The sequence below is a fragment of the Amborella trichopoda genome, chromosome 11, assembly GCF_054954075.1.
Source record: "Amborella trichopoda isolate Santa Cruz 75 chromosome 11, AtrichopodaSantaCruz75HAP2 v2.0, whole genome shotgun sequence".
Lineage (NCBI taxonomy): Eukaryota > Viridiplantae > Streptophyta > Magnoliopsida > Amborellales > Amborellaceae > Amborella > Amborella trichopoda.
Genome location: NC_142346.1, coordinates 14,449,024 through 14,474,971, shown reverse-complemented (window position 1 = coordinate 14,474,971; position 25,948 = coordinate 14,449,024). Strand labels below are relative to the sequence as shown.

Sequence of the window (25,948 nt, the reverse complement as noted above, 5' to 3'; positions counted from 1 at the left end):
TCCCACGACATTAGAGGTAATGACTCGGTATGATGTGTATTAAACCCAGTTGAGATAATTTTCGACATCTTATTTCTTGTTTATTGCCATACTTATTGTTTTATGTTTTGTTATTCCCAAACATAGTATTGTGGCTTTGATTGATTAATAAAAGTATGATTTTAATGGCATCAAGTTTTAAATCCAAATTTTATTTTTATTTATTTGTTTCAAGTAAATTTATTGTAATGAATTATTTGAAAGAAAAAAAAAATAAAAAAAATACATAATCCAAGCTAGATCACATAAGTCCAACTTTCATTAGGCTCAATGAAACCCTCAAAATTTTCAAAGGGTCCTTGATTCATAATCGTGAAGCCAATCGAATCAAAGTTCTCTTCAATGGCGGTTTTGCATTTTGTCATGCAAATCGATCAATGAATGAGCGAGCACCATCTTAGAGAGAGAGAGGTGCAGTGGATTAGGTATTCCATAACTTAATATAGCTAGATATTATATAAAAATTATAAGTTTATATATATATATATATATATATATATATATATATATATATATATATATATATATATATATATATATATATATATGTGTGTGTGTGTGTGTGTGTGTGTGTGGGGGATATTCTAAACTTCACAATCTATTAAATTACAAATCTATAAAAAAAATCAGGTCGGATCCAGATTAGATACACCTGTACCTGGATCTAGCCCAAATTTCAATTCGGTTATGAAATTTGGATCGGGATCCAAATTTCGGATACATACTCGGATCTGAATAGGATCCGAAATCCAAGTTTCGGATTCGGATTAAGTAAATTTTGGGCCCTAGTCAAACCTCAAAATTAGAACATGGTAGTTCCTTTGACTGTATTACTTCGGTACATCAAACATGAAAATGACATAGAAGTGGGGAATACTGCTCTTTTGGAGACAACCCTTCTTTTAAACAAGGGTGCGGTTTGTATAGAGCCTAGGCTCTAAACAATTAAATTAGAGCCTACCTTCTAAAAGTGTCGAGAAATGTGGTTTCAATATTGAAAATCTTTCTGATCGCTTTAAAACATATTTTCATTTTTATTTATAAAGTTTAAAGCTTCAAAAATAGTGTAGATCGACATATCTATGAAAACTTGAAAATCTTGAAAATTGACAGTCCAAAAATGTGTTAAAAAGTACACTATTTTCACAACTTGAAATCTATTTTTTTGTCATGTCCATGCATCTTGATGTCGAGATGATCAATTTGAGGAGGCTCTTATTTGATTGTTTAGAGCCTAAGCTCTATATAAACTTTTTCCTTTAAATAAATACGCCATAAATGATTCATAACCTTCTCATACCGAATATAATTATATCAGTCTATAGTTTTCTCTTTTTCTATATTATTGATTGGAAATTATTTTCCACCATTTCAGGCCCAAACTTTTATGTAAGATGAATTTTTGTTAAGAGCTTGGTTGGGACGACATTTTACCTCCACATAGGGCTGGCAATGGGCCGGCTCGGCCCCCTATAGGGTCAGACAAGTCAGACCGGTCGGGACCAAGCCAAAGAGGCCCTAGGCCTAGCAAGGCTGGGCTGGGCCAAATAAAATCAAAAAATTAAGAAAAAAAAAGGGGCATGCCCATCTGAACTAGGTTGATTGTGGCCCCAGCCCTACTTGACCCTGTGGCCATGTTTGTCTGGCACTCTGGTCACATTTTAAAAAATTTGTTTTATGTGGGCTGGATTGTATTTCTACAATATGTGGTTCCAAGGTATAAAAACAATTGAAATTAATGGTCCATATGTTTTCTTATTAGAATTATGTAATTTTCAAAATTTATTTATTTTTCCCATATTCATCATCTCCATGTTAGAGATTACATGTACTTAAATATTAGGTCAAAAAATCCATCTTAAAAATAAATTTTTAGGAGGTGACTGATTTCTATATGGAAAAAGTTTATATAAGGATGCTACCTTATAATGTAAAACTACGGATGCCCCTAAACAATCCATCGGAAAATATAGTTTTAATGTTGAAAAACCCTTTGATTGATCATCTCGAAATCGAGATGTATGAGTATGAAAAATAAAAGAATTTTAAGTCTCGAAAATAGTACATTTTACAACATATTATCTACACCGTCCATTTTTAAGATTTTCATATGTTTATAGATCTACTTGATTTTAATCATTTTTAAAATTTAAAATTTTATAATTAGATATAAAATAGATTTTGAGATAATCCTAAGAACATTTTGCATCAAAATTATACACCATGATAAAATTTGAAGGCGCACCCTTACCTCTACACCTACAGATGCATTCGTATGCCAACTGCACCCTTTCTATACGGCCTCAGAGAAATCACGCCCCACATTTCATGGCCCAAGCCCTACTTCGTAGGGACGGGCTGATTGGGTGGGGCCAGGCCAGGTGCCCCTTGCCACCCCTACCTGCACAAATAATTGTCCAGGCACAACAATTGTTCAGACATGCATAAAGGCTAGGGTGAGGGTCCGGTCGACTCACTCTACACTTTTGAAGCAGGAAAGAAGAGGGCAGAGCAGCGATGGCGTGGTGTGTTAGGTGGTCCTCCTCCTCTTCCATCGTCGACTTCAACAAGGCCACATTCTCTCGTGGCCTTCGCTGCCTCTCTCTTGCCCCCCGCCCCTCCAATCTGCCTCTTCTTCATCGCAAAGCAAAAACCCCCTTCTCTGTGTCCTACTCCATGAGCATCTCAAACACTGCTAGTAAGTCTGTCTACTCTCTCTATCCTCCTCCTTCGTCACCCAACTTCTCTAAGTTTTTATTTATTTAGAAGGTTCTGTATAACATGTTGTGAATCTCATAGGCCAATCAATTTTTTGGCAGAAGCATTATGCACATTCTTTCGTTCTTTCTATTTTGTTGATACTTAGTAAAGAATCAATTAAAATGATGGAAATACTTATAAATTCATGAAAAATCTAGTGAAAAGTTCAAAGTGGCTTTTTAAATTTCTTGAAAGTTCAAAGTGGCTTTTTTAATTTCTTTTCTCTAGTTAATCATGCTCATACCGTAAATTTAAAAAATGGAATTCTAACATTTGATTCACATCACCAAGTAGCATAGGTAATACCTCAAATTTTTCTTTCTGATCTGCCATCTTCTTTAGCGAGTGAAAAAATTAATGTTTTATTGTCATCTCCAATTAACAATGCTAACTTCTGATACCCTAAGCCTCTGCTGCAGTGAAATTTCATTAGTTACAACATCCACTTGAATTCTAAATTTGCGTTAAACTCTACCTTCTGCTTGGGATTGAAGTTCTTCCTTTATGAGACTTGTGGATGTCATGCAAAGGGATTTCGAATTACTCTACCTTCTGCTTGGGATTGAGGTTCTTCCTTTATGAGACTGGTGGATTTCATGCAAAGGGATTTCAAATTACTGTATCATGGCACCTGCTGTTTCAGATTATATGCCTAGGGATGCTAACTTCATCTCCTGTTGTCTTACCAGAAGAGGCATGAGTGGAGTCTTCTTGGTGATTAGAGAGAGTCTTCCACTACCATTATTATCCTATTCTCTCTCCCCCCTCGCTCTCTCTCTTTCTTTCGTTTGCTGCTTTTGGCTTTATTTTATTATCTGTTCACAGCATTTGCCGATTAATAATGTATACATCTTAAAAGACCTGAAATTTGTAGTGATAGCGTTTGCAGCACCCTTTATAGTTGTTTCCTTAGAATATTTGCTCTTCAGAATTACATAACTGCTTATTCTGCAGTTTTAGGGCCACACCGCATTCCTTAAGGGCTTTGTCAGAAAAAAAGCATTTGGTTATATGATCATCCCTTTCCCCTGGGATTTGCAAGTTGTTCCTCCATGATTCTAGTGAACTACTTGCTAGATCTAGTTTATCATGAATCTTTTGAAGTATGGAATTACAAAAGTTGGATACTTTTGTCTATAATAATAAACAATTGCTCATACATCATTTGCAGAATGGTCATGTTATTGCTTGCTATGGTTTGCTCCTTGTGGTATCACAATTTCTTTGCAGAATCCGTGGTTACTTGTCACATTAAACTTTCTCTTTGATATGTCACTGGATAGTCACATGAAGAAACAACGTGACGTGTTAAATGTACTTCTGTTAATATGATAAAAATTGTCTCATGATGTGGTTCTTGCCGCCTGCTCCAATAACTGGTCAAATTGGCGGCCCTTTCTTTGACTCCACTCCATGAATTGTCTTAATTGGATTGTTCTAGTTTAACTTGCAGAACTTAGACTGCTTTCTTTTTAAAAAATAGTAATATACCAAGGGGACCGGATTGGCACTTCCTTCTCCTATGAAGGATAAAATATAAATGCTCGCAATGGGAGCAAGAGAAGCAACAGAAATAGGAGAAGGAAATGTCAGTATTTAGAAAGACTAGTGTAGGAAGTGTGTGTGTGATTTTTTTATGGGGGGAGGGGGTTACTGAGTGTAATCAAGGTTTTGGAGTTAGACAATCACTCTTTATGCATGCTTTCCTCTGTTCAGTGTTAAAATCTCTTACATTTTGGAGCTGATTCATTTTCTCATCAACCTCAGGGCATGAAGTAAATCAGGTTGATTTTTTGTTCAAATGGCTATGTGTTTGGAAAATCTTAATAGGGTTTATTATGTAATGAATCTACTCGTTTAGCACCCCAGGTTTTATGAATTGTGGTTTACTTACTTATCTTAATTGTTATGCTAAATGTTCTTAAGTATTTCTTTTTTTCTTTAAGTTTAGCTTGATGTTGTCTCTTATATTGCTGGAATGATGGTTTGACTTTCTTATGTCTGTCTTGATTATTTTGATGCTGATTTTAGGTAAAACTGAGGTTATTCAAACAGAAAAAGCCCCAAAAGCAGTGGGACCATATTCTCAGGGAATTAAATCTTATGACCTCCTTTTCTTGTCTGGGGCATTGGGGCTTGTTCCTGAGGTTGGACTTCATGATGTTATTTGGGCATATTTCCGCAGATCCACTTTTTTACTTTGAATTCTTTATCAATTGCCTGCTAATTTCTTAATACATGTTCTCAGACAGGGAAGCTAATCTCTGATGGAATAGAGGAGCAGACAGAGCAGGTGAATTGGGTTCCAGTTGTTTGCGCTTTCGATTCTGAAAGAGCATCTATTCTGCCTAGCTATACTTTTGCAACTATGTGCTTCACCTAGATTTTCACTGTTCAGCTAATTTTTCTTAGATGCTATGTATACGTATAATCTACTTTTTAATTTTAGCTGATATTTGCAATGCTCTGATTTTTCTCATAGAATATGGAGTTCCCCATATAAACTATGATCAGTAACCTGGAGTGAAGGACAAGAATTCACCAATGTTGTACGATGCAGTTTCGATCTGCCAACCTCTCTGAAAAAGATGAATGCTTATTTCATGTATCAAAGGGAAATCTTATTTCGGAAACTAAATAAGTGGATTTAATTAGTGCGTTGGTAAGAACCATTTTAGCCAGCATTTAACCTGAACAGCTCCTGAACTAACAATTATCCAAAACTTCATATACCTGCAAAGGTCAGATGCAACATTTTATTTAATGAAAAGATGTTTCTTAAGTACTTCCCAACAAGGATTCTAGGGTTCTTGATCCCTCATTATGAAGGCGGATGTTCAGAGATGTCAAAGTTTGATTCAAACTCCTATAATCTGAATTTAGTAGGCCACCAGTAAATGATGGCAACATAATTCATGACATTTAAAAGTTTTAACGGGGGAAGAATTTGGAGGACATCCTAAAGTTAGCCTATACCAATTTTTCGCGGCAGTTTTCTACTGAAAGATGACTTAGTAAGCAAAGTCCTGTGACTTTTTAACATAGCCATTTTCTGCCGTACCAGGAGTTTTTTCTATCCTTCTCTCCTTGATATTAGTGCTAAATGCACACCTGATTAGTTACTTTCAAAATTCGTTAACAAGATTTTTCTGAATTGTTAGTTATACCATGATCTCTTGTTTCTTATGACAAATGTTAAAATAAAGAATACTGTGGCCTGGGTACCTTTATCAACTTGTGATGGTATTATGATCTTGTGACTCGAGGGTTTCCCAGCAGTGTTACTTTTTCCTTATTTGCATTTGGAAAAATTTCAGGCTCTTAAGAATATTGGAGAAATTTTGAGAGCCAGTGGTGCCAGCTATTCTTCAGTTGTGAAGACAACAGTTTTGTATGGTTTTGACACCACGACATTTATTTATAATTTTCTCTTGAAAGACTTACATGCAAAAAAGACTTATGAGTTGATCTTGGACAGGCTTGCTGACATGAAGGACTTCAAGACAGTCAATGAGATCTATGCAAAATGTGAGTTTTGGCACAATGCAAGTTAGATTTTGAAATTTTGACTTGGTCCTTTTGTTTCCCTTTTTCTTTTATTTCTGGGTTGAGCTGTTGTTTCTGTATATTTAAAGATTATCTGCATGCATTTAGATATTCTGTGTACTCTTGCTGGCACTTGCATGCGAGATTGAATTGTGTTGAAATGACTGGAGTAATGAAAATAGTAGTTCCTAGTTCCTACATATGCATGGATGATACTCAACCATGGGCAGTTATGCTCGTCATGATTATCCACTATGAACATATTTATGCAGATATCGATATGTTCATGGCATGTGAGTTCATATATTTGGATTTGTGCTGTTCATTTAAAAGCTGATGGTCAATAGCTGACAAGTTGTGACTAGTTATCAGATCGTTGGAGTTTGTTTGGGAACAAAGTTACAAAGGTTTAACTTGTGGAAGAGTTCCATTATGAACATTGAAGTTTCAGAGTAGTTGCTAGACCTCTAGGCTGACACCTAAGATTGGGATGCAAAGGATACGCTTCGGGATACAAACTCGGGCTTTCCTTTGAAAGGTAAGCGAGAAGGATGGCCGCATTAAAGGCCACTTTCTTTCTCTAGTTGATAGGTTTCGTCTTATTTGGTTTTATCCCTTGGGGTATCCTTCTATTCTTCAATGCACTATTCTTTATTCTTGCGTTGTGGGTGAGAAGCTACAACAAATATAAAGGTTTTTCTTTTCTAATAAATAATAAATGGAGAATACAAGGTATAACAACTACCAACGGAAGGAAGTCAAGGTGCCAATATATTAAATACTGTTTTTTCTTCATTTGTTATTCCCATAGTTATCGGGATCACCCGGGAATGAGGTTGCTCCAGCTTTGGAAGCTCAATATTGCCTTCCAAGACAAGAGATCTTGATTCCAGGCCTTTTTTGAATTGAAGGATCTCAATCTGCAAAATTGGGGTTCTAAATCCTTGTTTAATGGATCCAGATCCCTTTCATGCAAATCATGGGTCCATGAGTAAGTGGAATCAAGCCTCCATTAATGTGGAATGAGGTTTCTTTTACATTGGTATCGAAGATCACAATCACTTTTTATGTCTCATGTACTGACGACCCACCCCCTCTTCCCCTACCATCCTCACTTAACTCGCTGGCCCATAATCTCTGTCTCTGTCTCTCTCTCTCTGGTCAAGAGCATGTTTCTCTAAAAATTCTGAAATCTGAAATGCTTTCGATATAGAGATAAACCAGTTGACGAACAATTCTGAAGCCCACAATGGCAACTAGGGTTTGAAGTTTGTATTTTGAACTTTGAACTTGTTAAGTCATGAAATTAAACACCATAACATACAAGAGCCTGCCATATTGTGTCATGGAACCTGCAGATGAAGGAGAGCAGCTGTAAAGCTAAACCTTCGCCATGTCCTACCCTAAATCCTTTTCATTTTTTATTTTGATTACTAGAAGTTTGGTACACTTTATACAATTTATCTGTCTCAAATGCCCCCTCGTTGACCATATTGACTGTTACAACCTTTTCACGTTGATCATCTTTGGTTCTGAACCCCTTTTTCCTCTGAATCTAGACGGCATTTGCCTAGTTGCATGTGCAATCGCCTGTAAGTGAAAGGACCCAAATGAGGGAAAACAAATATGCAACATTTTCAGCAAGCTATAGAGCTTCTTTCATACCTGACGATTGAAATATGAATCCTCATTTTGGGTTTTCAGTTTCACTTCTCACTTATGGGATTCGTTATATCTAATGATACTTTAATTTTTGAATTAAAAGAAGGCATTAATCATATCGTTCAATGGACTTTTTTCTTGAGCTAGAGTACCCTAGTTAAGTGCTCTTGGGGAGCTTCAATTCTAAGCTGGATGAACCTCGATCCTATATACTTTATCATTCGATCTTGGACAAATTTGGATCGTGTTCCCGTCAATTTGGGATCACGATCCCTTTAACTCACGGTGTATGTATTTGGACCCCTATCCCATGGATCTTTGTGCATCTCTCGATTCGTGGTCCCGATCCTGATCTGGTATCTGACCTTGTTTTTGATCCCGATAACTATGGTTGTATCTTTTCTTCTAGTTAATGAAATTCTTTATTAGTCCTAGCTCACAGAGTTAAGAATCCCACGTCTCCTTGTCCATTTCCGAACCGAATCTATTGGTTTACATGGATATCAGTTTTGCAATTAGCTAAAAATTTGATTGACATGCATTGGGTGAAAAAGAAAATTAAATACTGTTTCGATGGCAAAGTTGAGGGATATAACACTCCCTTAATAGCGAAATAGAATATAAGCAGCATGGCCTAGCTTTTGTTGTGCATTAACTTTTCTCAATGTTTTTCTATTGGTAGCGTTGCATCAAGAGATAACATCATTTTCACTTTTTGTCTTTTGCTCTTTCTTTTTCTTTGGATATTGGTACATTTACATGCAATGTCTTTCTGAAAAGGTGGAAGCCCTATATCTCTTCTTCCAAGGAAGGTCAACGATCTCTCCTTTTTTAATTAAACTCCCGAGTCTTCCACATGTTTGTTTGGAGTTGGGGTTCTCTGTCATATCACATCAAAAATAGGTAGCCCAATGTTATAGACAAGGCAACTAGCATGCGTGCTAGGCCTGAGGTAGAGCTTGTGCACCCATGGGTTTCAAGGGATCCTTCCCGAAGGAATTTGAATAATGAGGTATGGTAAGGAGTACTACTAGCAGCTGTTTTACTAGTTCGTGTCGTTAACAGGTTCTCTTTGCAAAAGGTTAGGACAAGTCTTTTTAAACATGGAACGATTGGGTCGACTACGCACCCACAAATTATGATCCGAATGGTGATCAGGTGAAATAAAAAAGACAAAAATGAAGGAAAAAAGAAAAAATATATGCTTAGTTTCGTTGATATTTAAAGCTCAAAACTGATTCAAAATCGAGCTCAAAAGGGAGAAAACCCCAAAATTCATACAATCGATTTCTTTGAGTTGGATTCCAAATCAAAATTTTCTTCATATGGATATGATAAAGGGTAAAGAACAAAATGCCTTTAATATTACAAAAAGTCATTGTAATACCAGAGAGAAATTAGAATAATGGTGGACCAGGCATGTAAAGAAATGAATGAAATTCAATCCCTTGTTTTTGTTGATTTTGAGTTTTTTTACCAAATCTTCTATACAATTCTAAGAGAGGAATACAAAACGAACAAAACCAAGGGGGAGGGAGTTTAACATAATATAGGGCTAAGTCGCTGGTTCGAACCAGGAATAGGGATGGCCCTTGAATGATTCTGATCTAGACAAGTAATTTTCGATCCGGATTGGCATTTTTTTAATCATTTCTTTGGACACAAATCCTCTACCTACAATTTCAGCCAATCTGTGGTCACATGAAACATGGCCAAAAGAAACATGCTCAAAACTAATATCTGCCAAGGACAAAAGGCATATCACTTCCTCAAGTGAGCCTAATGGATGGCTAGTGGTAGAGAAGGGAAGGATAATGATCCACTGTAAGAAAACACAGGTTCCATCATTAGGGTGTTTCCATGTGCTTTCGACCAAGGAGTAGGGTTCTTCTCATTCTAGAAAGGGTGATGTGCAAGCTAAAGCTTCTTTCTGATGAGCAGGCTGAGGAAGTCCTTGTTGTCTCCCAGGAAGCAAATGAGGATGAATGATGATGATCAATGATTCAAAAAGCAGACTGCCTAGCGCTTAGGCGGCCTAAAGGCCTGGGCTCATCGCCCAAGCCTAGGCGCATCGCCTAAGCCTAGGCGGCCAATCTGGGCGGCCACGTAGGCGATATGGAACCCGCCTAGGCGGGCGCCCAGCCTAGCCTTGGGCGGCCGCCCAAGGGTGGAAATTGTTTTCGGTAGGGGCAGTTTTGGTCATCTTTTTTGTTTTTAAGGGCAAAAAATTAGGGTTTTAGATTCATTTGAACCCTAGAACTTGTTGGAGCCAATTTTAAATAGAGAAGGCCCCTAAAAATCTAGTTTTTGGTTAATTTTTTAGGATCGAAAAGTTAACAAAAATTGATCAAAACATCACCCATTGATATTAGATTTACTTTTTAATGCTTTGCAAAGTTATTAGGGTTTTTTTTAGAAGATTTTGAGCATTTAGAAGCATCTTTGAGGTGGAAGTTTGAAGATTGAGCAATCGAACTCAAAGTAAGTGCTTTTTTTTTATTGCTTTAGTGTGCTTTTTTTTTATTGCTTTAGTAATTTGCATTATTTTTGAGATGTCTCCTTCAGGATCTAATAGGAGTGGTGATCCCGGTTGGAAATATGGCTATAACCCAGATCCTAATGATAAAAATTGCATAAGATACAAGTTTTGTGAAAATGATACAAAAGGGGGCATAAACTGGTTCAAGAAATATCTTGCCGGTATCAGGGGGAATGTTGCCCCATGTAAAAAGACCCCTGATGCTGTTAAAGAGGAAATAAACAATTTTTTGGACATGGTGAAAATGAAAAAAGATGAGAGATTTTCCTCTATAACAGAGATTAGGTTTGGTGTTCGGGTCCATTTTGATGATGATGATAGTGATGAAGAAATGGAGGGATGTCAAGAGGTTGAGCAATCTATTATTAAGGTAAAAGGGTAAGGGAGTTGTAATTGCTTCTGGTTCTTGGACTAAGAAGCCTTGGGTTAGAGGCCCTATTCGTAGTTTTTTACCTCGGCCTGACCCTGAGGTTGAAGGAGAGAACAAAAAAGCAAACCACCATTGAAAGTAGAATCAAGAAGAAAGAGAGAGATAGAGCTGCGTATCATCTTGCTACATGGTTTTATGAGGCGGGCATTCCTTTCAATACCGCTCGCTTAAGCAGCTTCTATGCTGCGATAGAGGCAGTTGGCCAATTTGGCCTTGGGAAGAAACCCCCAACCCCATGTGAGCTTTTAGAGCCTTTTTTAAAAAAGGCAGTGAGTGCCACGAAGGAAGTTGTAGAACTTAAGAAGGATGCATGGGCTCAGTTTGAGGTTTCTATTATTACTGATGCTTGGAGTGATAGGAAGAGAAGAAGTCAGATGAATTTTCTTGTGAATTGTCCTTTAAGGACTGTTTTTTTTAGGTATATTGCTGCCTCTGATCATATCCATGATGCCTATTACATATTTCTAGTGATAGAGATGGGAATCAAGGAGGTTGGGGAGCATCTTGTTGTACAGGTTGTCGCAGACAATGCTGCTCCTAATATTGTTGCATCTAATTTGTTGCGCATAACTTATCCTAGAATCTTTTGGACACCATGTGCAGCACATTGTATAGACCTCATGCTTGAGGCTCTTGGCAGTTTAACCGAGATATCAGGTGCAGTGAAGAAGGCCAAGTTAGTTACAAATTTCATTTATAGCCACCATCTGACCCTCAGCATGATGTATACCTTTACAAAGAAGGAAGAGATTGTGAGGCTTGGGGTCACGATATTCGTGACTTGGTACTTATGCCTAGATAGCATACATTCGAGGAGAGTGCAGCTGAGGGAAATGTTCATCTCAGATGAGTGGAGAGCATGCAAGTGGTCTAAGGATCAGTTTGGGAAGAAGGTGAGAGATATTATACTTTCTAAGGCTTTTTGGAGAGGGCTGAAGGGCGCTCTTAAGGTATTTTTTCCTCTTGTCAAAGTCCTTCGCATGGTTGATAGTGACAAGCCTTCTATGGGCTACATATATGATGCTATGGAGAAATGCAAAAGAGAGATAGCCCAAAATTTCAATGATAAAAAAACCCGCTACGAGCCTGTTTTTGAGATTATTGATGAGAAGCGGGATAAGCAGCTACATCAGCCATTGCATGCAACTGGTTATTATTTGAACCCAGCTTTTTTTTATATTGACAAGGATATACGAACAAATGACACAATTATGAATGAATTTAATGTGTGTAGAGGTGCTAGTTCCTGATCATGATATGCAAGATGTTATATGCGCTGATGCGTTGATAAATTACAAGTGCTCATTAAAGTCTTTTGGAAGTCCAATGGCGATGAGGCAAAGGGCCAAAATTGATCCAGGTATTAATAATATTCTGAAGTTCATCAAGTTCAAGTAATTCTATTATTTATTTATGATTGTATTGTATATCTTTGTTGTCCATTGGTGGAGCCAAAATGGGTTTAGTTCTCCAAATTTACAAAAGTTAGCCATTCAGATCTTAAACCTAACCACTTCTTCATTCGGTTGTGAGCGCAATTGGAGTACTTTTGAAGGGGTAAGGCCGTAAGGTTCATTTGTGTAATTTTATAAATAATACATGAAATATAGATATTAGATTTTAATTAGTTTTATTTGATTTTGTTAGATTTATACAAAGAAAAAGAATAAGCTTGAATTAAAGAGGCTTGACCTAGTCTATGTTAAGTACAATCGATTCTTGAAGGAAAGGTTTGCTAAGAGAGATAAGAGAGACCCCATCAGATCAAAAAATATGGACCATGCTATGGAGTGGTTAGTTGATGATGATGAGGTCGAGGGGCATGAAGGATTGACATGGGACATAGTCATGGATGCTTCAAGGATATCAGCTGACCCTCCTAAGGCCACTAGATCTTTTGCACAGAGAACAAAGAAGAGGAGGAAGAAGAGGCTGATTCAGAAGAGACAGAGGAGGAAGGGGACGACCAGTATGTCGAGGAGGGTGATGACTCTGTTGACTCCAATGAATATAATGCCAATGCAGCTGACCCAAGATTTTTTGATGATGAATGAATGATGAATGTTGATTGTTGAATAATTATTAAAATTTGAAGTTTGAACTTTGATTGAAGTATTGTGTATTGAACTATTGAAGATTCTTATGAGTCTTCAAGTATTACTTTCATAGTTTCATAATTCAATTTTGTTTTCTTCCTCATGGTGATGTACTGCAGTACTGGTGTGATAGTATTTGATAACTTGGTTTGATAATTTGGTTGGTTGTAAATTTTAAGTTTTAATTGGATTATGGATATGGAATATGAGCCGACTTATGGATTATGGTTATGTTTATGAAGTGTGCTAAATGCTAATATATTGTATAATTTGAATTATGTACTGCAATATATATAACTGATACTTACATAACTGCACTGCACAATCCTTATTTGGATTCAATTGGGCCGCCCAGGTTTTGGGTGCCTGCTTGGGCGCCCGCCTAGGCATTGGCCGGCCTGGACGCCCCAGGCCGCCTAGGACCCGCCTAGCGCTTTTTGAAACACTGATGATGATGTTGTGGAGGTTGCTGATGCGTGGAACCAAACTGTATAAGCCTACCGATGTGGAGGGTGAAAATCTTTTAGCCAATGACCAGCAAGGCGTGATTCAAAATGATATGTATTCATCAAACTATGAGAGGGAGTTTCTAGTTCTTTGAGAGGCAGCTTTTAAAATAATTTGAATTCACTCTGGGGTTTCCTTGGAGAGGCAGTTTTTAAATATTCACTTTGAATTCATTGAATGGTGAGGAGATTTCCAAATTCTTTAAAAGAGCACCAGGGTGACTCATCAGTCACTGAAGAATGTTATTAGTAGTGGTTTGAATTCACCTGCAAATCCAGGCTATCCCATAAATTCTGGGCATGTATCAAGGTTAAAGGAGGAGCTGAAAACCTTAATAATCAAACTATCAAAGTGAGGGATTCAGGCATTCATCGAAAAACTAAGGCTGAGGATGGAGGTTTCCTTTCTCCTAAAGAAGATGCCTCTTTCAATGCGGGAAAGTCAGGGATGCCAAGCTTGGAATGGGGAACGTTCTATTTTGATAAAGTGAACTGATAGGGACATGTTGGATTTTAATAATGGGTCTGATGATGGTATTATCCGTTCTATCTCACACACAACTACTTCCGACATTTCAGGAGGTGAAGGGCATAGAAAGGAGCTTGGCGGTGTTGCCTCCTATACCTCTTCAATCACTGTTCTACCTGCTCCAAAACAGGGTGTAGGTCAATTGAAGGATTCCTGTCAGGTAACATGTCTAACATGTACTTTAGAGCCAAGAGTTCTGGTTGGTAAAGCTCTTAAGTTTGAATGTGCTTCCAAAGATAATAAGCGGGACATGGGCCTCTTTTTCAGTCCTTCTAATGAGTACAGTAGCTTGGAACATATGGGGCCATGGTCTTGTTAGAAGTAGTGATGTCAGGCAGTCAGGCAGTTGATAGCTGGGAATAACACTGGGGTATTGACTTCTTCTTGAAACCCAAATGGTCAATTCTATTGCTAGTCATTGGTCTTGCAAGCTGAGTTTTTAAAATAGTTACTAGAATATAAGTGATGGGAGAAGTAGGACCCAAATGTGGTTAAAGTGACCGTTTGAGACATCAATGAACAAGCAATTAGTGTGGAATGCCAGTTCATTTAGCTTTGAAAATGATGTGGTGGTCACTGGTGCTTATGTCTTCAATACACCGTCACAAAGGCTTTCTCTAGGGCTGCAATTGGAAATTTTAAGGAGTCAAAATTCAGATGTGTGATTGTTATTGCGTGATTTCATTTTCAATTTGTTACTGGATAACATTGAAGAGATGGGGGATTAGACATTGACTCTAATGATGTTGTAGAGTTCTCTAAAACATTAATGGAGTGTGAAATACTAGATCTGGGAAGTTCTTGGGGCCAGTTTTCCTGAACAAACAAAGAAATTGGGATTCCAAGAGTTTTCCTGTACAAACACGCTGAAGACACTGATCCCTTTAAACACACGTTCACAGATTTTCCTTTAGAGAAATCAGTGTCTTCAATGTGTTTTCTTAATATAATATTAATAGCATTGTATGCTCTTCTTCAGGAGAGAGGATTCATCATTCATGACCTTTCTTGTTATCGATAATGGTATTCACAAGAAAAGGAAATTGGATCTTGTTATTTCAAGGGATTTCATTTTTTTTTTAAGTGTTAGCAGTGTGAATCGAGCCTAGATGGAGATCAGGTTTGCCTAAAGTTCTATTAATGCAATTGTCCCATTGAAATCAGTGTTGCCTAACCATTAGTCCACTTGGTCCTATTTCATTGGTTTTTGGGCATGTATAATGTCAAAGGTAGGCACATAAATTTGTCCTTTAGGCTTTGGCTTAGTGGGTAGAATATCACTTTCGGTGAGGGAGATCAAAAGTTCCAACCCTTGAAATTTGTCCCAAAAAGCCCAAACAAGCTGACCTAGCCTTTTTGTTTTTTAAAAAATAATGTTCACAATCTAAATTTTGAACATAAGGTACTAAATTTTGCAGAATATATACCTCAATCTCCAAGGGATTGGAGATTCTTTCCTACATCATCTTTCATTATTTAAGGGTGATCCCTAGAGCATACAAGAATCCTATCAATACTCAGCCCTCTCTAACAATGTCGCTTGTGATTTGATCTAGAGAGTGTCTTCCTTATTGCACCTACATTGCACTTTGAGATACCTCCTGTTCAGAAAGGTCTTGGTAGATCTTGGACTCTGAATCTCCTTATGCATATTAAGTGAAAGATATCTCCACAACATTGCCAGACAGAAGTACTTTTGCTTGCTGAGATCTGTCTCATTATCTAACTGGAGATAGCTTTCGTCAAATTTTGTTCCATATCTGATACTGTAATAGCCTTCGTGTTTGATCTCAGTAAAGCATTGGAAATATAATCTTTATGGAGTCTCCTTTCTAATGCATGTATCTTAGAGATTAGGTATCTCTTTCCTTGTTAAAATTTGTTTTTGAGAGAAAGGAAGTTTTGGTCATTCCACTATGTATTTAGTGAAGTTTATGAAAGGACTAGAAGACCATCACTTAGATGGGCATGAGACACAACCACTAAAGACTCACTGAAGTACCCCTTCCAATTTTCTCTTGAAAGGGCTTACCCCTCTGTAATACATCTTAAATTTGCGCACTTCAACAGTGGAGCTCTAGCTAGTGTCTAGTAGGTTTGGAATCTTGTTTTTGCTTAGAGCTTTTGAGACAGCTAGTTTGCTAACAATATTGAGAAACAGGATTCCAAAGCAATTGGAATTAGTTGGTTCACTTTCTACTCACGGGGGGAGACATGGTCAAGTTCATGGTCATTTTGCAGAAATTCTTTACAAGGGAGATACAATAGTTTCATTTACATATGAGAAATCAAGATCTGGTGATGTAACTAAGTCTTCCAAACTTAAACAATTGTTCGAAGCAATTGTTTCATGGGCTTCTAGGAGGGCACCCCATCCATGGGGTATGACCTCCATGTTTGTAGAAACGTTTTACCACCATGTACATTTCGACAAGTCGCTTCAACACCCATGGCATGAAGCCAATGAATTGACAGATTATTTGGCTAGAGATGGAGCTTTTCGGAACCTCACTCTCAGTTGCTCAGATTTCTTGCTGAAAATGGTCCCTCGCTCATTTCTGTATCCCTCTTGCTTGTACATTTTTCACATTTTTATGATTATTTGACACAGTAAACCATAAAACGAAAGTCTAGAAGCCATTAAAGAGTATGTCCAAGCTTCTTCTTTTGACCAACACCACATTTCGGCCACCCAAGCTGAACAGTATGTTACCATTACCCTTCCTAAAAACCTTTTCCCTCAATGGCTTAAAGAAAGATGTACCCATATCCATTTTAGAGCCATTAAACTAGCCTTAACCTTTCATGGTAGGAAAGGAATGGAGGCAGTAACCAGAATTGCTTTGCTAGACCCCAGATTTCTAGAATATCAACATGCTTGCATCGGTACAGTTCAAACAACTCTAAATGCTGGTACCATTTTTGTTACTTTCTTTCCAAACTTCAATATTGCTATCAAAGACCCCCATTTGAGTTCTGCTTTTAAAGTTCAATTACAAATTACTGGAACTAGACAAATTGAAACTGCATCTGTAGCCACACTCCATTATCAAATGGTGTACAAGCTCCAGAACCATGCTTTTGATATTGTCACACCTTTACCCCCTGAATGTGAAAATACTGCCCTATTCATTAAAGTTGATAATAACTCCCAGCCTGTTTGTCACTATATCCCAAGACAGATATCAAGGGAACGATTGCTTGAATTAATTCCATCCACTTGGGTTACAAATTATGCGAATTTACACACCCAAAATCAGTCTGTGGTACAGTCTGAGTCTAGAATGACGAGGATGCCGGATGGAACAGTCCAAATAAATTTTCTGTCTTCTTCAAGTAATGATCAAAATCAAACCAGAGAAATATTCCCTACACAATTTCAAGGACTTATTGAAAAAGTCCCAGTGGTTGCATTTGATAAAAATGGGAATCCTATTTATGAACAGAAAACTGCAGATGGACATAATTGGTTTGAGTGTTGCAATTGTTCTACTTGCATTCAAGAAAATGATGATTTTGATGAGAAGCCAAAAAAGAAAAACAAAAGGAAAACTTCTCAGCAAACCCTTCATCAAAGATTTGTTGATGGTGATCCAATAGTTGGATTACTTGGTGAAAGCTCAGGAAAGTGGGATTATTATGTTACCTATGGCAGTCAAAAACCTAAACTTCCTATAACCACGGATATCATCCCTATTGGATGGGATGACAAGAATGATGCTAAAACGTTCTAATTGCTGAATGTATGGTGTTTGATCCTCACAGTTCTAGTTATGCTACTAATTTTCCACCTTTGCATGATTATGAAAAGATTCAAGAAAATGAACGACATGTGTGGAAGATTAATAACCCTGGCACTAGAGATTCTACTGGTGCTTTAAAGCCAATTTCTCCTGCTGAAGCAAGCCTTAATTGGCAAGCTGAAAATGCAAAGTCTCAGAACTTAGCATTGCTTCGGATTGAAGAAAAACAGAATTATGCAATTGAAAGAAAAAAAACAACTGTTGCATGAAGAGTTGATACAAATTCTGTATACAGTTAAAGATATTCATGAGCAATCTTATTTGCTGACTCAGAAGGGAAAAGAAAAGGCATTTCTAGAAAACAACTGCAAAGTCTTGAGAAAGACCTTTGGATGAAAACCCAATACTCCCAGCCACCATACCAGTCTCAACTCCAACCATCTTTTGGAAACCCTTATATCCCAAATTATCTGACCTTAAGGAACCCTGACCCTTTTCCTCCTACAAGAACCCTTTATCCTCCTACTGGTCTCATCCCTCTTAGAAATTTTGGTTTTAGATCTTTCAGTTCTTTTGAAGATGAAAGACGATTCCCTGAAGAAATGTTTTTCCCTCAACTACGAAAAAAACCAAATATTTATGTACCAAGTTCGTCCCAAACACCGGTGCCTAAACCACCAGCTATTACACAACCAATTCCTGCTCACCCTCCACCAAATATTCCTCCCAAACATGAAGCTCAAATGTTTCAATCATCTGATACTGATTCAGATGTTATTGCTTCTTCAGTACCTACACAAAGCCTAACCTCTACAGAACCTCCGCAAGACATAGAGTACATTTTTAAAGAACCTATCCAAACAACCCGAGTTAAACCTTCAAACAGAAACCCAATCTTCGGACTCTCAGTCAGAATCCTCTGAAACTTTTAGCAGCCAAACCTCTTCTCCTTCTCTGAACCCAAATCCATTTTTAATGATGAACCCCCCCAGAACAACCTCTAGACCCAGATCCTATAATTGATGAAGAATCTAGACCACCAGATCCTCCAGAACCACAACCCACTTATGGAGATTCATCTAAAGGATTTACTATTGATGACATCCCACCTTTAAAATGGAATGACAAATTCCGAGAAATTCAAGGATGGATGCATTCAGAAACTTTAGCAAGTACTATTGCAACAGTTATTGTAAGACTTAGAGGACGCCTGTTTGATTGGTACATAAGCCTTGGAGAATACCCTCAGACACAATTAAGAAATTGTCAATCTATTACTGAATTTCTTAATTATTTGGTGTTTGAATTTACAGGTCCTGTTAAACATGAACAAATCACTGCTCGTGAAGAGTTCTTCCAGCTTAAATGTTGCTCGTTTAAAAGACAAGACCTAGAGAGACATTTTTCATAAATGAACGAAAGATACCACAAAATAAGAGGTATTGATGATGTTAATTAAAAACAATTTTATCTTGAATCTATTCCTCCTACCCTTGGAAAAGAAGTAACAAAAACAATGGAAAATCAAGGATTGACAATCCAAAATATCAGTTTTGGTGAGATATATCAATTTGTCCTCCATGCACTAGAGAGGTTATGTAACCAAGTTGAATTTGTAAAACAGATGGAAAAGAATAAGCATCTTCTTGGGAAATCTTGTGATAAGCCATATCTCAAGAACAAGTGCGAAACAGAAAAACATTGTATATGTCCCCCCTTTGGAAAAAAGAAGAAGATAGACCAAAAAAGGAAAAAGAAGAAATTCAAGAGATTCAAATATCTTCGAAGATCACGATTTAGAAGAAACAGGAAAAAAGGATATCGTTGCTATGTCTGTGGAAAGAAGGGACATTTTGCCAAAGATTGCCCTAATCAGAAGAAAAAAAAGAAGATTATAAACCTTCTGTCCCAAGTCTTAGAAGAAAACATTGAAGATGATTTGGAATCAGTATGCTCTCTGGATGATGAGCAAAACGAGGATACACTAATTTCTATTTCCTATTCTGATGATTTTGAGCTCAATGAGATAAGCAACACAGTGATTCCTGAGATACTGTCTCCACAGGATGAAATCCCTGATATAAATAATCTTCCTGCTCAGCCTACCCCAATTGCCCTTGTTCAAATCCTCCATGAGCACTATTCTAAACCTTTAACAGTTCTTGCCTTTTTTTATACTGGTGCATCTGCTAGCATTCTGAAACCTGATTTGTTACCAAAACAATTTTGGGAAAACTATAACCAAACTTTTCGAGCTGCTAACGGTGAAAAATTCTCTATAACCCAAATTGGCGAACCCATTCTCATTAAGTTATTTCCTAAAGTAATTATCCAGCACAAACTCTTAGGATCCTGTTTGCCCATTAAAGACGTTTTATTAGGATTCAATGTTTTACATCAAGTGAAACTTTAGTGGACCTCTAAAGGACTTCATTTTAGAAATTTGACCTTACCCTGGATTGTTAGTATAGACCAACCCCAGACCTTAGAAACTGTTAGACAAAAAATTATTTCTGATTGTTGTGCCAATTCTCATTCTGGATTCCTAAAAAAGTGCACCAATCCACTCTGGAGAAACCAAAACTTCTATGTCAAACTCCCATTCAAGAAAAATGAAGACATCAACCTTACAAAAGCCTCCCACAGAGGATTAAATCCTGATTTGTTAGACCAAGCTAAGCAAGAAATTCATGATTTGATAAAGGAAGAATTAATTGAACCAACCAGTTCTCCTTGGGCATGTGAAGCTTTTTATGCGAATAAAAGAGCTAAGCAAGTTCGTGGAAAACTGAGACTGGTTATCAACTACCAACCTTTAAATACCTTTCTTGCAGATGATAAATTTCCTCTACCCAACCAGATTGCACTGTTCTCTTAGATCTCCCATACTCACATATTTTCAAAATTTGACTTAAAATCTGGATTTTGGCAAATTGGAATACATCCTGATGATAGACCAAAAACATCTTTTTGCCTCCCAAATTATCATTTTCAATGGACAGTTATGCCTTTTGGTTTGAAAAATGCACCTACTTATTTTCAAAAAGTCTTGACCACCATTTTCGAACCAATCTCAACTCAGGCTTTGATATACATAGATGACATCCTTCTATTTTCTCCTGACCTAGAAAGTCATGTTCTCCTTTTAGACAAATTCCACTCCCTTTGTTGTAAATTCGCTATCATGCTCTCTGAGAAAAAATGTGTATTTGCCACATCTGAAATAGATTTTCTTGGTATGCACTTTCATAATGGTATGTACAAATTACAACCCTATATAGCCAAACATCTATTAGATTTCCCTGACTCTCTTTCTTCTGTAAAACAAATACAGCAGTTCTTAGGTATTGAAAATTACATGTCCCCTTTTATTCTTAAGATTTCTTTGTTTACCAGTCCACTCTATCTTTTGTTAAAGAAAACAGCACCACCATGGACTAAGAAACAGACTGAGTGTGTTCAAGAGCTCAAACGATTATCCAAAAATCTTCCTTCTTTAAAAATTCCTTCTACAGGAAAAAGAATTTTGCAAACTAACGCATCTGATGAATTTTGGGCTTGTATTTTGCTGGAAGAAATTGAAAAAGAAAGAAATATTTGTGGATATAAGAGTGGAAGATTCAAAGATTCTGAACTCCATTACCATTCTACTTTCAAAGAAATTCTTGCTGTCAAAAGAGGAATAGAGAAATTTCAATTTCACCTTATTGGGCACAACTTTCTTGTAGAAATGGATTTGTCTGCCTTCCCTAATATGCTGAAATTCAAAAACAAAATACTTCCAAACCCTCCGTTATTAAGATGGTCTAATTGGTTTTCTCAATGGGATTTCGCATACAAGCACATTTCCGGGAAAAATAATGTTTTAGCAGACATGTTCTCAAGAAAAAGACTTTCTGAAGAAACCCTTCTCCCAGTTATTCCTTTTTTGGTTGTAATCATCAGCATTGATAATAATGAACAAGATCTCCCTGATCAAATTTATGATGTTATCATCAGGAAAACTATGGACTTCAGAAATGATGACATGCAGCAAAAAATGCATGAAATAGTATTCAGAAAACATGGAGATTGCTTTTAAGGAATTCGATGCCATCCAATTTACCATATGCCAAAGGAAGCTATTTGCTTTTTTTGGTATCTTACCCAAAACCACCATATATGTTTCAACTTCCACGTACGAAAACTCCTATCCTACCTTAGACATTGCCATTTTTTATAATGGAACAATTACCGACACCCTAATCCTAGAGCCTTAAATTTTTATAAATTCCTAATCAAACATTACCATTATAACCAATGGTTTGAATCTTTTGGTTATCCCCTTAAACCTTACATTATCATAAGCTTCCATCTAGACCTTAACCCTCAAATTTATTTTGAACATACCTACATTACCCAACGTTCTCTCATACAAACCATTGGATGGTATGATTCTAATCTTCTAAGTTTTTGGCTATTTCAGACCGATATATGGAAAGAATTAAAGATCATCATACGTTATATTAACAGAATCCAGCCAGAATGGATTCCTGTAGATGTTTATACAGGGAATACAGTATGGAACGATGAAACACCCAGAGGAGCAGCTTTACTCAATCAGCTTCATCTATGGCTTGCAGATCACCATCCTCCGACGGAACCAGAGGATAGCTCAAGTGATGACGCATACATAGGGCCATCTTTGAAAAAGATTTTACAAAGTTGACTGTAGTTGTAAAAATAGGTTAAGGCTAACTTTCCTTTTGTCGTTTACAAAGTATGAACTCGTTTTCCAGGCCTTCTTGCCAACTTCAGAGCTTCTGTCATGTAAACCTCAGAAAGTATTGACAGTAGAATGGCATCACTTAAATTAACCTTATAATATGTACTTTGATTTCTGATGCGAGAGATCCGGAATTAATCAGGCAGGCGCAGAGCATACTAATCCAAGTACGGACTATAGATTAACCCAGTCAACAGTGTAAATAAAAATTAATCTCAACAGTATAATCCAGGCTCTGATACCAATGATAGATGTGCATAGAAGAGAGTAGCAGAAAAGGGAAGATATAGATGTGCATAAGAAAAGGGAAGAAACACGAGAAACAGAAGCACAATAACATCAATTTAAAGAAATAGGGGTAATATGATAACAAAACAAACATGCACACCAAAGTCTAATAACTTAATAAACAGGATATAAGAAAAGATGGAAAGATTTTACAGAGTGATGAAAAGATCTTCCAGGCATAAAAGAAAGAGTGGCAAAAGATGAGGGTGAGAAAGCACACCATGAAAGCACACCAAACACTAAGCAGGCTGAGAGGCTTTAGAAGCGCTCTGCCGGTTACAATGCCTTGAAGGGCTATTTATAGACTTCGGATTTGAAATCCGAGATTCAAAAGAAATTAAAACGGGACAAGTGGCCAAGACAGGTGGCCTTTGTACAGTAAAAAGTTTTATCTACAGCGACAGGTAATAGTGACAAAAAGTGACAGGTGACAGGTGTCGATGCCACAGTGCTGCCGACAAAACAGTGCTGCTACAGTGCTGCCGACAAAACAGTGCTCATGCGGCTTCAGATTTTTTACGGCTTCATTCAACATGCGGCTTCAGCGTCAATTTGTTTTAGGATAAAGATCAAGAGGGTATCCATCAGAGTCATAATTGGGTGAATAGGGATTGGATGGGCTATGAGATGGCCCTATGTATGTGTCATCACTTGAGCTGTTCTCTGGTTCCGCCGGAGGAGGGTGATCTGCAAGCCATAGATGAAGCTGATGTAGTAAAGCTGCTCCTCTGGGTGTTTCATCGTTCCATATTGTATTCCCATATAGACATCCACAGGAATCCATTTTGGCTGGATTCTGTTAATATAACACATGATGATCTTTAAGTCTTTCCATAAATCGGTCTGAAATAGCCAAAAACGTAGAAGATTAGAATCATACCATCCAATGGTTTGTATGAGAGGATGTTGGGTATTGTAGGTATGTTCAGAATAAATTTGAAGGTTAAGGTCTGGATGGAAGCTTATGATAATGTAAGGTTTAAGGGAATAACCAAAAGATTCAAACCATTGGTTATAATGGTAATTTTTTATTAGGAATTTATAAAAATTTAAGGCTCTGGGATTAGGTTGTTAGTAATTGTTCCATTGTAAAAAATGGCAATGTTTAAGGTAGGATAGGAGTTTTCGTACGTGGAAGTTGAAACATATATGGTGGTTTTGGGTAAGATACCAGAAAAAGCAAATAGCTTCTTTTGGCATAATGTAGTAGTGCCTGGTCTGAAAAAGAGATAGAAATGGGTAAGTAGGATGGCATCGAATTCTTTGAAAGCAATCTCCATGTTTTCTGATTACTATTTCACGCATTTTTTGCTGCATGTCATCATTTCTGGAGTCCATAGTTTTCCTGAGGATAACATCATAAATTTCATCAGGGAGATCTTGTTCATTATTATCAATGCTGATGATTACACCCAAAAAAGGAATAATTGGGAGAAGGGTTTCTTCATAAAGTCTTTTTCTTGAGAACATGTCTATTAAAACATTATTTTTCTCGGAAATGTGCTTGTATGCGAAATTCCATTGGGAAAACCAGTTTGACCATCGTAATAACTGGGGGTTTGGAAGTATTTTGTTTTTGAATTTCAGCATATTAGGGAAGGCAGACAAATTCATTTCTACAATAAAGTTGTGCCCAATAAGGTGAAATTGAAATTTCTCTATTCCTTTTTTGACAGCAAGAATTTTTTTGAAAGTAAAATGGTAATGGAGTTCAGAATCTTTGAATCTTCCACTCTTATATACACAAATATTTCTTTCTTTTCCAATTTCTTCAAGCAAAATACAAGCCCAAAATTCATCAGATGCGTCAGTTTGCAAAAAAATTTTTCTTGTAGAAGGAATTTTTAAAGAAGGAAGATTTTTGGATAATCGTTTGAGCTCTTGAACACACTCAGTCTTTTTCTTAGTCCATGGTGGTGCTTTTTTCTTTAACAAAAGATAGAGTGGACTTGAAACAAAGAAATCTTTAGAATAAAAGGGGACATATAATTTACAATACCTAAGAACTGCTGTATTTGTTTTACAGAAAAAAGAGTGTCCGGGAAATCTAATAGATGTTTGGCTATATGGGGTTGTAATTTGTACATACCATTATGAAAGTTCATACCAAGAAAATCTATTTCAATTGTGGCAAATACACATTTTTTCTCAGAGAGCATGATAGCGTATTTACAACAAAGGGAGTGGAATTTATCTAAAAGGAGAACATGACTTTCTAGGTCAGGAGAAAATAGAAGGATGTCATCTATGTATATCAAAGCTTGAGTTGAGTTTGGTTCGAAAATGGTGGTCAAGACTTTAGGAAATAACTTAATGAGATGGGTTTGCTAATTTGGGTTATAGGGAATTTTTCATCGTTAGCAGCTCGAAAAGTTTGGTTACAGTTTTTCCAAAATTGTTTTGGTAACAAATCAGGTTTCAGAATGCTAGCAGATGCACCAATATCAAAAAAGGCAGGAACTGTTAATGGTTTAGAAATCTGCTCATGGAGGATTTGAACAAGGGCAATCGGGGTAGGCTGGGTAGGAAGACTATTTATATAAGGGATTTCATCCTTTGGAGATAGTATATCGGGAATCACTGTATTGCTTATCTCATTGAGCTCAAAATCATCAGATTAGGAAATAGAAATTAGTGTGTCCTCGTTTTGCTCATCATCCAAAGAGAATACTGATTCCATATCATCTTCAATGTCTTCTTCTAAGACTTGGGACAGAAGGTTTATAATCTTCTTTTTTTTCTTCTTATTAGGGCAATCTTTGGCAAAATGTCCCTTCTTTCCACAGACATAGCAACGATCTCCTTTTTTCCTGTTTCTTCTAAATCGTGATCTTCGAAGATATTTGAATCTCTTGAATTTCTTCTTTTTCCTTTTTTGGTCAATCTTCTTCTTTTTTCCATGGGGGGGATATATACACAGTTTTTCTGTTTCGCAGTTGATCTTGAGATATGGCTTATCACAAGATTTTCCAAGAGATGCTTATTCTTTTCCATCTGTTTTACAAATTCAACTTGGTTGCATAACCTCTATAGTGCATGGAAGAC

The 25,948-nt window shown here is 37.0% G+C and overlaps 1 protein-coding gene across 9 annotated transcripts in view; it reads left to right on the top strand.

The window, feature by feature from the left end:
* Positions 1-2,463: 2,463 nt before the first annotated feature.
* The window catches only part of LOC18444822 (endoribonuclease L-PSP family protein), a 33,947-nt gene continuing 10,462 nt past the window's right edge, over positions 2,464-25,948 (top strand). For 6 of the 9 annotated variants that reach the window (XR_016044714.1, XR_016044715.1, XR_016044716.1 and 3 more), the window contains exons 1-5: positions 2,464-2,737; positions 4,831-4,946; positions 5,048-5,092; positions 6,117-6,190; positions 6,278-6,327. Coding sequence is in view for 3 of the 9 variants with exons in the window: in XM_011628990.3 (XP_011627292.1) it covers positions 2,557-2,737; positions 4,831-4,946; positions 5,048-5,092; positions 6,117-6,190; positions 6,278-6,327 (466 nt within the window). In the remaining 6 variants the exon portion in view is untranslated. The remainder of the gene's footprint in view (positions 2,738-4,830; positions 4,947-5,047; positions 5,093-6,116; positions 6,191-6,277; positions 6,328-25,948) is intronic. The other 3 variants (XR_016044718.1, XR_016044717.1, XM_088852211.1) reach the window with 1 other exon arrangement.